This window comes from Bos taurus, chromosome 15, assembly GCF_002263795.3.
Source record: "Bos taurus isolate L1 Dominette 01449 registration number 42190680 breed Hereford chromosome 15, ARS-UCD2.0, whole genome shotgun sequence".
Classification (NCBI taxonomy): Eukaryota; Metazoa; Chordata; class Mammalia; order Artiodactyla; family Bovidae; genus Bos; species Bos taurus.
Genome location: NC_037342.1, coordinates 74,976,200 through 74,989,355, shown reverse-complemented (window position 1 = coordinate 74,989,355; position 13,156 = coordinate 74,976,200). Strand labels below are relative to the sequence as shown.

Genomic DNA, 13,156 nt, shown 5'->3' with positions numbered 1-13,156 from the left:
GAGAATGGCATTGAAACATGTATAATATCATGTATGAAACGAGTCGCCAGTCCAGGTTCGATGCACGGTACTGGATGCTTGGGGCTGGTGCGCTGGGATGACCCAGAGGGAGGGTAGGGGAGGGAGGAGGGAGGAGGGTTCAGGATGGGGAACACGGGTATACCTGTGGCAGATTCATTTCGATGTTTGGCAAAACTAATACAATATTGTAAAGTTTAAAAATAAAATCAAATTAAAAAAAAAAAAATAAAACAGGAAAAAAAAAAAAAACAATACATATGCCAAGGCTGCACCCCCAGGACCCTGGATTGGGGGGTCTGGTGTGGAGCCCAGGAACCTACGTGGCGAGCAGATGCCCCAGGCGATTTCTAAGGCCTGTGCCATGGTCAGGCTGAGACACACCAGGCCTGGCAAGGACGACAAGGAAAGAAGGCCTTAGCTGACTGGAAGCCCAGCCAAGTGCTGTGTGATTGGAGCCCTAAGGGTGCCCTCCCACAGGCCAGCTGGTCTGGAACCCAGTGTGGCTGGAGGTGGCTTCAGAGCTGGCAGGGAAGCCCCATGCAGCCGGCCAGGCCTGGGGCCATCCTGGATCTGCCTGCAGACCCGTGTTGGGGCGGAACTCAAATCGCCAACCCCCTTGCTCTGTTTGCCTGTGTTTGTGTTAAGTCACTTCAGTCGGGTCCGACTCTGCCAGGCTCCTCTGTCCATGGGGATTCTCCAGGCAAGAATTCTGGAGTGGGTTGCCATGCTTTCCTCCAGGGGATCTTCCTGACCCAGGAATCAAACCTGTATCACTTTCAGTTCAGTTCAGTTGCTCAGTCGTGTCCGACTCTTTGTGACCCCATGGACTGCAGCACGCCAGGCTTCCCTGTCCCATCACCAGCTCCCAGAGCTTACTGAAACTCATGTCCATCGAGTCGGTGATGACATCCAACCATCTCATCCTCTGTCGTCCCCTTCTCCTCCTGCCTTCAATCTTTCCCAGCATCAGGGTCTTTTCACATGAGTCAGTTCCTCACATCAGGTGGCCAAAGTATTAGAGTTTCAGCTTCAGTATCAGTCCTTCCAATGAATATTCAGGACTGATTTCCTTTAGGATGGACTGGTTGGGTCTCCTTGCAGTCCAAGGGACTCTCAAGAGTCTTCTCCAGCACCACAGTTCAAAAGCATCAATTCTTCGGCACTCAGTTTTCTTTATAGTCTAACTTTCACATCCATACGTGACTACTGAAAAAACCATAGCCTTGACTAGATGGATCTTTGATGGCAAAGTAGTCCCTGCTTTTTAATATGCTGTCTAGGTTGGTCACAGTTTTTCTTCCAAGGAGCAAGCGTCTTTTAATTTCATGGCTGCAATCACCATCTGCAGTGATTTTGGAGCCCAAGAAAATAAAGTATCTCACTGTTTCCATTGTTTCCCCATCTATTTGCCATGAAGTGATGGGACTGGATGCCATGATCTTAGTTTTCTGAATGCTGAGCTTTAAGCCAACATTTTCACTCTCCTCTTTCACTTTCATCAAGAGGTTCTTTAGTTCCTCTTCACTTTCTACCATAAGGGTAGTGTCATCTGCATATCTGAGGTTATTGATATTTCTCCAGGCAGTCTTGATTCCAGCTTGTGTTTCATCCAGCCCAGCGTTTCTCATGATATACTCTGCATATAAGTTAAATGAGCAGGGTGACAAGATACAGCCTTGACATACTCCTTTCCCGATTTGGAACCAGTCTGTTGTTCCATGTCCAGTTCTAACTGTTGCTTCTTGACCTGTATACAGATTTCTCAGGATGCATGTCAGGTGATCTGGTATTCCCATCTCTTGAAGAATGTTCCACAGTTTGTTGTGACCCACACAGTCAAAGGCTTTGGCATAGTCAATAAAGCAGAAGTAGATATTTTTCTGGAACTCTTTGGTTTTTCGATGATCCAACTGATGTTGGCAATTTGATCTCTGGTTCCTCTGCTTTTTCTAAATCCAGCTTGAACATCTGGAAGTTCACGGTTCACATACTATTAAAGCCTGGCTTGGAGAATTTTGAGCATTACTTTGCTAGTGTGTGAGACGAGAGCAATTGTGCAGTAGTTTGAACATTTATTGGCATTGGCTTTCTTTGGGATTGGAATGAAAACTGACCTTTTCCAGTCCTATGGCCACTGCTGAGTTTTTCAAATTTGCTGGCATATTGAGTTCAGCACTTTCACAGCATCATCTTTCAGGATTTGAAATAGCTCAACTGGAATTCCATCACCTCCACTAGCTTTGTTCGTAGTGATGCTTTCTAAGGCCCACTTGACTTCACATTCCAGGATGTCCGGCTCTAGGTCAGTGATCACACCATCGTGATTATCTGGGTTGTGAAGATCTTTTCTGTACAGTTCTTCTGTGTATTCTTGTCACATCTTCTTAATATCTTCTGCTTCTGTTAGGTCCATACCATTTCTGTCCTTTATTGAGCCCATCTTTGCATGAAATGTTCCCTTGGTATCTCTAATTTTCTTGAAGAGATCTCTAGTCTTTACCATTCTATTTTTTCCCTCTATTTCTTTGCACTGATCACTGAGGAAGGCGTTCTTACCTCTCCTTGCTATTCTTTGGAAGTCTGCACTCAAATGGGTATATCTTTCCTTTTCTCCTTCACCTTTCGCTTATCTTCTTTTCTCAGCTATTTGTATCACCGTATGTCTCCTGTATTGGCAGGCGAGTTCTTTACCACTAGCGCCACCTGGGGAGCCCTTGCTCTGTTTAGCTCTTTTTAAAGCGTCAGAACCCTGACATATAGAACAGCAGCAGCAAGCGGGCCTGCTCCAGAGGGAAGGGAAGGAGACTGGGAGAGGCCTGGGAGAGGTGCTTCCAGCCTCCCATCATTCCCTGAGGCTGCCACTCATCTCCTCCCCCAGCCCCCGAGTCCGCTTCCTGCCACCAATACCCCACCCCCACCCCCATCCACTCCCTCTACCCAACACAGCCTGGACTTACCATGTGCTTTGAGGGGCCACCCAGACAAGAAGCGCCAGTAAACCGGGGAGAAGTGGTTATACAGGTAACACCGGCCACTTGCTTACTGGGTGAACTTACAGGCACGTTTTGTTTTATTGCGCTTCACGGATATTGTATGTTTTTAGAAATTGACGGTTTGTGGCAGCCCTGCATTGAGGAAGGCTATTGGGGCCATTTTTGCAACAGTGGTTGCTCACTTCGCCTCAGTGTCTCATCTTGGTAATTCTCACCATATTTCCAGCATTCTAATTCTTATCAGATGTGTCACAGGGATCTGTGATCAGTGATCTTCGATGTTACTACTACCTCTTGCTTCCCAGGTGGGACTAGGGATAAAGAACCCACCTGCCAACTCAGGAGACGTAAGAGATGTGGGTTCGATCTCTGGGTTGGGAAGATCCCCTGGAGGAGGGCATGGCAACCCACTCCAGTATTCTTGCCTGGAGAATCCCGTGGACAGAGGAGTGTGGCAGGCTGCAATCCATGGGGTCGCAAAGAGTCGGACACGACTGAGCGACTGAGCACACACTGCCTCTTGCTGATGGCTCAGATGACAGTGAGCATTTTTAGCAATACAAAATTTTAAAATTATAGCACACATACTGATTTTTTTCTTTTGACATAAAGTGACTGCACACGTAACAGACTAAGGTGCAGTGTAAAAACCATTATTTAAAAAATTTGCGGCATCCAGATACTGGTATCTCATCTAAGGCCATGGGTATCATGAACTCCTTCGTGAACGACATTTTCGAGCGCATCGCCGGCGAGGCGTCACGCCTGGCGCATTACAACAAGCGCTCGACCATTACATCCCGGGAGATCCAGACGGCCGTGCGCCTGCTGCTGCCCGGGGAGCTGGCCAAGCATGCTGTTTCTGAGGGTACCAAGGCCGTAACTAAATACAGCAGCTCCAAATGAGTACCTGCATAGGCATTTAATTCAAAGGCTCTTTTCAGAGCCAGAAGAAAAAAAAATAAAATATAAAAATAAAAATAAAAAATTTGCCTATTTCTTTGGCTGTGCGAGGTCTTGGTTGTGGCATGTGGGATCCAGTTCCGCAGCCGGGGATTAAACCTGCGGCCCCTGCACTGGGACTGCAGTCTTAGCCACTGGACCTCCAGGGAAGTCCCTGAGCATAATTTTTATGGACACCAGGAAACCAAAAATTTCCTGTCCCTCGCTCCATTGCAATGGTCTGGAACCGAACCCTCGGTCTCTCCGAGGTGTGCCTGTACTTAATTTTTCTCGGCCTCCTTTGCCCCGTCCAAAGACTGGGGCCTGTGTAGGACTACTTCCTAGGACTGGTGTGAGGATGAGATGAGATGCTACGGACAAAGCACGTGGAACAGTGTTGGCAGGTCCACCCCTCAGTCCCGTTAGGACCATGTGCTTTCTCTCTGGCCCCCCAGAACACAGCCTGGGGGTGGGAGATGTCCGAGTGCAGAACTGGGTTGCCCTCTACAACCCGGGGAGCAGTGGACCACACACACACACACACACACACACAAGCACGCATGCACCCCTGTACCATAAGGGGATAGGAGAAGCAGTAAGCCCCTTCTGAACTTGATGTTGACTTTCACATGCCTCACCTGGGCCTGGGGGGCCTTCTTAGGCCTGGAGGGGGGCCTTATCTAGCAGAGGGAAGTTGTCCCTGCACCCCTCGCCTGCTGCGGGTGGGGCACCCGGGGCCTAAACTGCTCATCTGCCCTCTGTCGGGCTCTGACACCAAAGGTTCACCCTGGGCTGAACCAAGCAGATGGCTTGGCTGACGGAGGCCCTGCTACTGAGACGCCCTCAGGGAGAGCAGCCAGGGCAGAGGGCGGACGGAAGATGCCGCCAGGACTCAGCGAGTGTCCCCTCTGGCCAGGCTCTGCTGGGTCCTCATGTGCTTCTTCTGGCTTGGACCCCATTCCAGCCTCTTGAGGAAGAGGAATGGAAGGAGGGGGCAGATGACCACTGGCTCAGGGTCACCGCTGAGGAGGCAGAGAAACGGGTTGGTCCTAAGGGGAGTGCAAGCGTCTTCTCTGCTCTATTCTAAAGGAAAGCAGTCGCATCAGGAAGCCCTGATTCCTGCTCATCTGGGCGGGGTCCCTGGCTCAGGGGCCAAACTCCAGCCGGTACCCCTGGGTATCACCTCTTCCTCCCCCTCAGGACGGAGGCCCACCCCGACCCCTCCCCTGCCCAGTAAGACACTGCAGGGACCATCTTCCCCACCTGCCACCAGACTGTGCGTCCCTGAGCCGTGCTGCTGTTGGCAGCACCTCCCCTCATCTCTGCAGGGAGGGAACATGCCCCCACCCTGACTCCTGGCTGCAGTCACCCGCCCTCTGCAACCTCATCTGACAGAGGCCAGAGGGGCCACCAGGAAGACCGCCACGTTTCTACGTCCAGCACGGACCTTCCCCCGAGCCTGCGAGTCCAGCTGCCCACTGCCTGCAGGCCCCAAAGGCAGCTGACAGTCCACTCGCCCCAGGGCAGATCCGAGGTCCCCCCCAACTAGAACCTATGGAGTCACTCCCAGCACAGCCTCATCCTCCCTTCCCCAGAGGGAATCTGCCGCCGTTTCACCTCCTGATTCCTTTCTCAGATATATACACTTCTCTCTGTCTCCTCTACCGTCATCCTGGTCTAACCCATCCTCATTTCTCACTGGGACCAGTGTTCTATTCCCTCCTGTCTACTCAGGCCCATCTCTAACCCCTGGCCAGTAAGCAGCCAGAGAGCCAACATGGCCACAACCCCACGTAGAACTCGGGCTTCTTTGCTCGTCTAGCCTCTTTGCCCTGGGTCCACAGGCACTGCCTGGTCTGGCCCTGCTGATACCCTCGCCTGGAGCTAGTCTTGCCTTATTCACTGTCCTCCAGCCGTACTGGCCTTCCCTTGGTTCTGGGACACACCGTGCTCCCTCCTACCCTGGGGCCTTTGCACAGGCTGCTCTCACTCTCTGGCTGGAGTGCTTTTCCCTTGTCAAGAAGATAAGAGTGTAGAAATTTACATTTATGAGAGTCACAGCATCACCCATACTCATGACCACCCAGGAAGCAGGTGGGGAGCCATGAGGATAAAGCAGAGAATCAGTGATGCTATGCGGCAAGAAGACTTAAGACCACCCTGACAAGTGGGGGAAATAGATGGTTTCCTCTTGGGTCATGGTCTAGCTAGGTCACCACCTCCTGGGACAACCCCTGATTTTTTTTTCCAGCAGGGAAATACATTCTTGACTTGCCCATATGACTATCTTAACCCAGGGAAGGCCCAGGAATGGGCAGGGGAAGCTGCCATGGTGGATTCAACTCATACCAATGGAGGAGCCTGATTTTTCATCTTGGATCACGTTCTTTGGGGACTTCCTCATTTCTCTTCATTGGCATTCAGTGATAAACAGGGCTGGTGGACTAACTCAGTACCCATGGACGAGTGCCCTCTGCCTCAGCTCCTGACAGCCATGTGACTGAGTCCTGGCCAATGAGACCTAAGCGGATGTCTTAGGGAGGTTTCTGGGAAAGAAGCACCACCTTTTCAGTTTCTTCCCATCTTCAACGAGTGGAATGTCTGGAGCCATGGCAGCCGTTTTGCCACCGTGAAGTACTAAGCACAAGGAAAGGTTGCAAGGATTACCGAGACTAGGCCTTGGCTGACATGATGGAGCCACTGATAAACAGAGAAGCCACCATCTTCCAGAATTCTTACCGTGTGAAACACAGAGGCATTTGCCTTAAGTGTAGATTTTCAGTTTCAAATATTTTGCTACTGACTCAGCATTGTGACGAGGATGTGAGGCAAAGTCAGAAATGCATCGTGGGCTTCAGGGAACTGGGCTTTGGAGAAAAAACAGAGCGAGTCCCTCAGCAGAAACTTTTAAAAGGAAGAGTGCTCGTGGGGATGCTAGTGCCTCGGAAAAGGAATCCCAGAAGTCAGTCTCAGGCAGTCCTCATGAGGAGCAGGGGAAGAGTCACGGAACTAATGTAGCTGCACAGGGATCTCTCTGATGAGCTTCGATTTCAAAGCCACGCCTGGGAGAAGGAAGGAGGCAGTGTAGTGGAGGATGAAGCCAGAAAAGAACAGGGCCCATGAGAAACCTCCCTGAGCAATTCACAAGTGGCTTTAGGAAAGAGCTTTGGCTGCGGGCAGCAAGCGGTCCTATTGGTAGGAGTTTGTTTGTCTTTATCAACCCCTGTCTTCATCAAAACCATAGTCAAAGCTATGGCTTTTCCAGTAGTCACGTATGGATGGGAGTTGGACTACAAAGAAAGCTGAGCGCCGAGGAATTGATTCTTTTGAACTGTGGTGCTGGAGAAGACTCTTGAGAGTCCCTTGGACTGCAAGGAGACCCAACCAGTCCATTCTAAAGGAAATCAGTCCTGAATATTCATTGGAAGGACTGATGTTGAAGCTGAAACTCCAATACTATGGCCACCTGATGCAAAGAACTGACTCATTGGAAAAGACCCCGTTGCTGGGAAAGATTGAAGGCAGGAGGAGAAGGGGACGACAGAGGATGAGATGGTGGGATGGCATCACCGACTCGATGGACATGAGTTTGAGTAAGCTCTGGGAGTTGGTGATGGACAGGGAAGCCTGGCGTGCTGCAGTCCATGGGGTTGCAAAGAGTCAGACATGACTGAGTGGCTGAACTGACTGATCAACCCCTGAGTTGCTGGCTGCTCCGCTCCATATGGTTGTTGGTGACCCAAGCACCTTCTCTCTTGATGCTTGGATATTCTAGGGGATCAGCCTCCTCTGAAAGGTCTGAGATGGCTGTCAACCATGAGTTGGGGGTGGGGTGATGAGAAGGAGAAGGGGTGGGCACAGCGCTTTCTCTTAAGGACGTGGCTCAGTTGCACAGATCACCTCTACTTTCCTCCCTTTGGCTAGAACTTGCCATGTGGCCTAGCTGCAAGGGAGGCTGGAAGAGCAGGTTTACCTGGTGGTCACTGGGTCTGTAAACCTCCTCTTTCCAAGGAGGAAGCCTCAACCGAACACGAGGGCAGCCAGCTGTCTCTGCCATTGCATGGGGAATCTGAGGTCCAGAGAGTGAGTCTTGGCCAAGCTGACATGGCTGCTGATAGCCCAGGTCTGCCTGCCATCACAGCCTGAAATGGCCCCCCTCCCCATGCTCGGCAGCCTCTCCTCAGAGCTGAAACCTAACCCCTGGGGTTGCTGTCCCTGCCCCCCTCCCCATGCTCAGCAGCCTCTCCTCAGGGCTGAGACCTAACCCCTGGGGTGGCTGTCCCTGCCGCCCTCCCCATGCTCGGAGCCTCTCCTCAGGGCTGAGACCTAACCGCTGGGGTGGCTGTCCCTCCCCCCAGCTCCCAGCAGCCTCATCCCAGGACCTTTGTTTCTGCACTTAGGTCTCTTTCACTCAACGCAGGGACACAGGACCATAAGGGATGGAGGAACGTGACTCTCCGGGCCTGGGGAACCCTTTGAGATGACGTGGGCAGGTGCAGGAGGAGAGGGTGCTGAGTTTATGAGGCAAAGCTGAAGCTGGAAAGAGTCTCATCAGATGGCCAGGGTCAGGCCTCAGCCCAACTCTCCCCTTCCCCGGGGGGACTCTGAGAGGCTTGCCTTAAGCCCTACCCCCGTCCCACCCTAGTCCCTTCTAGCCCATCATCCGGTTTTATTTTCTTTATAGTGAAATGATTACTTCATGTGAGATTATGACTTCTTATGTGCTTGCTGCTTGCTTATCATCTGCTTCCTCTAGCCAGACTGTAGGCCCTGCAGGAACAGGGCTTTGCCTCCTGTCCCCTGCTGTGGTTCCCGGCATCTGGCGCTCTCCCATGGGAGCCTCATCGAAGGCCGAATCAAGCACAGGGTGCGGGGCTCAGTTCACCCTCATTCGCCCCCCACTGCCCTGCCCTCCCCCAGCCTGGCCTCACACATCCCCCTGAGGAGTGTGGAGACTGGTAAATAGGAAGGGGGATCAAGGTCAAGGGCACTGTGAGTCTCACCGAGGGGACATAGCAGGAAGGGAAAGGGCCTCTTCTGAAACTTAGATGAAATCCTTGGGTTGCGAAAGAAGCCAAGAAGTCTAGGAGCTTCCCTGACTTTGGAGGCTAAGGTCAGGGAAATCTTATTCTCTTGGGGCCCGGGGGTGCTTCCACATGACAAATGTGAGTTCTCCCCAAATAAAATGCACCGCTGAGGAGGGGCCCTGCTGTGTAACTCTGGTTTTCATTCTTGAGACCTGCAGTACCAGAAACTCAGGGAGTGCTCTACTTGGAACACTGGAAAACTCCTAGTTACCCTTGAACCCCAGTCAAAATGCCCACTCCTCTGGTCTGCGACGCTGACGGACTGTCTGCCATTCTCATCCTTTAACCCCTTTGGCTGGCTCTCAGGGGCATGAATGGAGCCTTCCTTAGCTCCCGTTCAGGGGTCCCACATCACAGCCAACATTTCCACGGGATTCCCCGAATGCCTTCAGATCTTCTGGGCTCACATTGCCACCCACCCAACTTGGCCAGCCACTCCTGATGCACAGGTCTCCCTGCCAGGGGAAGCAGGGCCTGGTACCTGCTTGTTCAGGAACAGGTCCCTTCCCAGGAGGCATTCCTCTCTGCTCAGCAGGACCCCGTCCCGACTCTGGGGTTCTCTCCGGCAGCAGGCCTCTGGCACCTCATCACTGTCCAAAGTCAGGAGTCGGAAAACTGATGCATACTTAAAGTCTTCGGGCCCGTTGACCCCACAGCAACCAAACTAGGACAGAGCAGAGAGAAGAGGGGGATAGGAGCTGGAGCCAGGCATGAGAGTGAGGAGACAAACGCAAAGCCTGTCCACAGGCCACTGTGAGGCAGCGTAGTGGGGGGTAGTCATGATCCAAGTGGGAGCTGGCTCCACCTGCTGCTCCTGTGCAACCCCAGGAAAGCCACTCAGCCTCTCTGAGCCTCCAGTGTCCTCACGGTAAAATGAGAGTGCTGGCAACAATTCCTACTTCACCGGCGCTGAGCACTCAGTAAGTAGCTGCTATGGTTACCGCCACTGATGACAGTTACGATTGCTTGAGGACTCAAGACAGGGAGGGTGAACAGCTTTCACCCTGAGTTCGGACTGTGGCTGATGGGCAACGGCTGCCCAAGATGCTGTGCGGATGGATGCCGGTTCTGAGGCTGGGCCTGGGCTGGCAGATCAGTGCCTGATTGATTATTGATATCTGCATAGGCGCAGAGAGCAAGGCTCTGGAGGCCAGATAATGGCTCCCCTGGGCGTCAGGGCTCTGAGGGCTCAGAGCATCCCTGGGGCCACTCACCGTGATCATGACGGAGTTCCAGGTGGCGGAGAAGACGTCCGTGTCGTTGCTGCCCTGGTAGTGCTTGGTGAGCTCCTTGGTGAAGAATTCACGGGTGAGCTGGAGGCAGAGGGAGGGGCTGGACTGAGAGCCATGGCAGCTTGATACGGTGCCCCCTTCTCTGGCTTCTCCACTGATCTGCTCTGGGGGAGGGTGGGGGAAGGCCTCTGGGCCCTAGTGCCAGGGACCCTCCTTGTAAGCAGCTGACTTGGGGCGGGCCCTTGGGGCCCACCCCCTACCTCTAAGGACCTGTGGCCTCCCTGCATCATCAGATCCCCAGTATGAACGCGCAGACTACCCACACGGCCCTCAGCAAGCCACCGGGGAACCCCTCCACCAGTACTGCAGCCCTTTCCAGAGGGTGGCTGGTCCTCAGTTGGGGGCTCACCCCTCCTGCCGCTCCCTAACCCTGAGCTGTTCCTCAGACAGAGCCGAGAGGATGCGCTGTGTCCTGGGCCCTGAAGAAGCCACTGTGTGTGCAGCAAGCCGTCTCTGCAGAGCCACAGTTTCCAGAGACCCTTGGAAGTCATTGCTACCTTCAAAATACTCCTCGGAGGCCTGACCACCCTGCTCCCCTCTGCAGGGAAGGGTGGGGCCTTCGGTGGTTGGAGCCTCTGGGATAAGATGGTCTCTGGGGGTAAGTGGCCCAAACTGCATACTGCCAGGGCCTCATCCAGGAGGGCTCTGCCCTGTTCTCCTGCTTGGCACAGATTCTGCGTGGGGGCTGGGGGTGGGGTGGGGGGTGGGAAGCCTCTCCGACTATCCTTGGAATGACTACTGCTGGGCCAGTGCTGGGCAAGGCATAGAATGGAAGATTCTAGAGTCAGAGATGGGTTGCACCAGACACTTGGAAAGAGCGGAGACCCTTAAGGGCCCTCTGACTCTGACCTTCTGGAAAAGTCCTTGCAGGGACAGGCTCGCAGGTTTCTTTTGGGGCTGTGGGGCTTCACTGGGTGGGGTGGTGGGTTGTGATTGGAGCTGGAACGACTGGATGAGGGGACGCTGACTCTCTGAGACCCTCTGGGGATGGAGGGGCTGGCCATGAATGGGCCGGGGCACACAAGGCCAGGTACGTACATTTCCCCTGAAGATGAAGGCCAGGATGGCTGCTGAGAGCTCTGCCAAGAAGATGATCAGGATGAACAAGAAGAACTGCAGAGAGAAGCAGGCAGACTTGTGAGTCCCGAGGGCAGGTAGGAAGGGGACAGCTGACCGCTCTCTGAGGCACCCTTCCATCTGTCACACGATGGCGGCAGCGTACCGATTTCGTAAGACTGAGGAACTCAACTGCCATAAACCAGACATCTTTGATCATAAACACCCCGACGATCCATCTTTGGAGCCAACAAAGTTGTAATACAAATATGGAACAAATAATCATACAGATATGCCTTCTGTGCAAATGGCACCCTTTAGAGGCCCCTTGTGCAGTGGGTGCTCTGAGCAACCGTACTTGGCAGCCCTTGAAGAAGATCGATGTTGAAACTTGTTTGGACCTCCTCCAGGTGGACTGTCCAAGTAGTGGGAATCCTGAAGTCCCTGGGGATCCCTGGCTGGCTGTCCTCACCCCATCAGGCCCAGGCCACCTCTCCCTGCCTGGCTGCCTCTCATTCCCATGGGTAGTGGGGGAAGTGATGTTACTTTTCAGCTGCAATAAAGGAGCATGATCGGAGGGAAGGTGGTATGTCTATCAAAATCTGAAAACCCAGGGGCTGGGAGTCTGGAATCTAACAGAGCGCCCCTCTGTGCTACTCTCTGCATGTCTCTATGTTGCCCAAACTTACCACGACACCTCTTGCCTCGGGCACCTCACACGCTGAGCTCCCTGGAAGGCCCTGCCCTTGCTTGCCCACCAGCATCCTGTTTTCCAGACTCGGTTCCTGGCTCCCCCACATCCCAGGGCCCTGCAGAAGTGTGCACCGCAGCCGCTGCATCCCCGCCGGGTCACCACCATCAGCTGGGATCCAGTGGGCAGTGCTCTCGAAGCCCAGACAGCACCGGTCTTGGTATACGGCTCTCCGATGAGTAAATGAATCCATGAGTGACCAGCTCGCCATAATGACCTTGCCATCTGCTATCTCCAGGCCCGGGCCATCATGGGCACTGCTGTGGGTGGATGGTTGTCGGCAGAAAGAAGAGGAAGCGGCCGTGCCCTCATCACTCAGCGTTGTCCCCCTGCACTGGGACAATCCTGGAGCTGTCAGCCCACCTGGAGACCCCCAGCAGGGCCCTGAAGCCCCAGCCGCACATGCATACGGCGACCCCGGGACCTGCTCCCTTGCTCGGGTCACAGTCCTCTGAGCTTCCAGTGCACACCGTGTGTGCCCAGGCTGGAAGGAAGCGAAGGGCCTGAGCTTGTCCTCAGCACTTCAGCACCGCCCCCCCATCCCCGCCCCGCCTCGCTTTGAAAGTCTTAAGACCTGGAGGCTTTTCTGGGCTCCAGGATTACATGGTGTTAGGATCCTCTGTTCTAGAATCAGAGGTCCCGCATTTATTTCCACTGTGCTGCTTGCCAGCTGGGCCAGCTCCGTCAGGTTCTACCGTGTCTGGGTTCCAGTTTCTCCATCAATAGAACAAGAGTGTTGATGGTCAGCAGCTGCTTTGCCAGGCTGCCCAGAGGCTTCAGTGAAATGACTCATGTAAGATCCATGCTTAGGTGTTAAGCGCTGCATGCCTGCGGGAGTGCATGAGTGCTAAGTCACTTCAGTTGTGTCCGACTCTTTGGGACCCTGTGACCTGTAGCCCACCAGGCTCCTCTGTCCATGGGATTGTCTCCAGGCAAGAATACTGGACTGGGTTGTCACGCCCTCCTCCAGGGGATCTTCCTGACCGAGGGATTGAACCTGCGTGTCTTAAGTCT

At 53.5% G+C, this 13,156-nt stretch overlaps 1 protein-coding gene across 8 annotated transcripts in view; it reads right to left on the bottom strand.

Annotated features, from left to right (window-relative positions):
• TSPAN18 (tetraspanin 18) overlaps positions 1–13,156 on the bottom strand; it is a 215,568-nt gene that overhangs the window by 14,953 nt on the left and 187,459 nt on the right. For all 8 annotated transcript variants that reach the window (XM_059875002.1, XM_024975564.2, XM_024975566.2 and 5 more), the window contains 3 exon segments: positions 11,374–11,448; positions 10,258–10,356; positions 9,525–9,707 (listed from right to left, as the gene is read on the bottom strand). In XM_059875002.1, the coding sequence (XP_059730985.1) occupies positions 9,525–9,707; positions 10,258–10,356; positions 11,374–11,448 (357 nt within the window).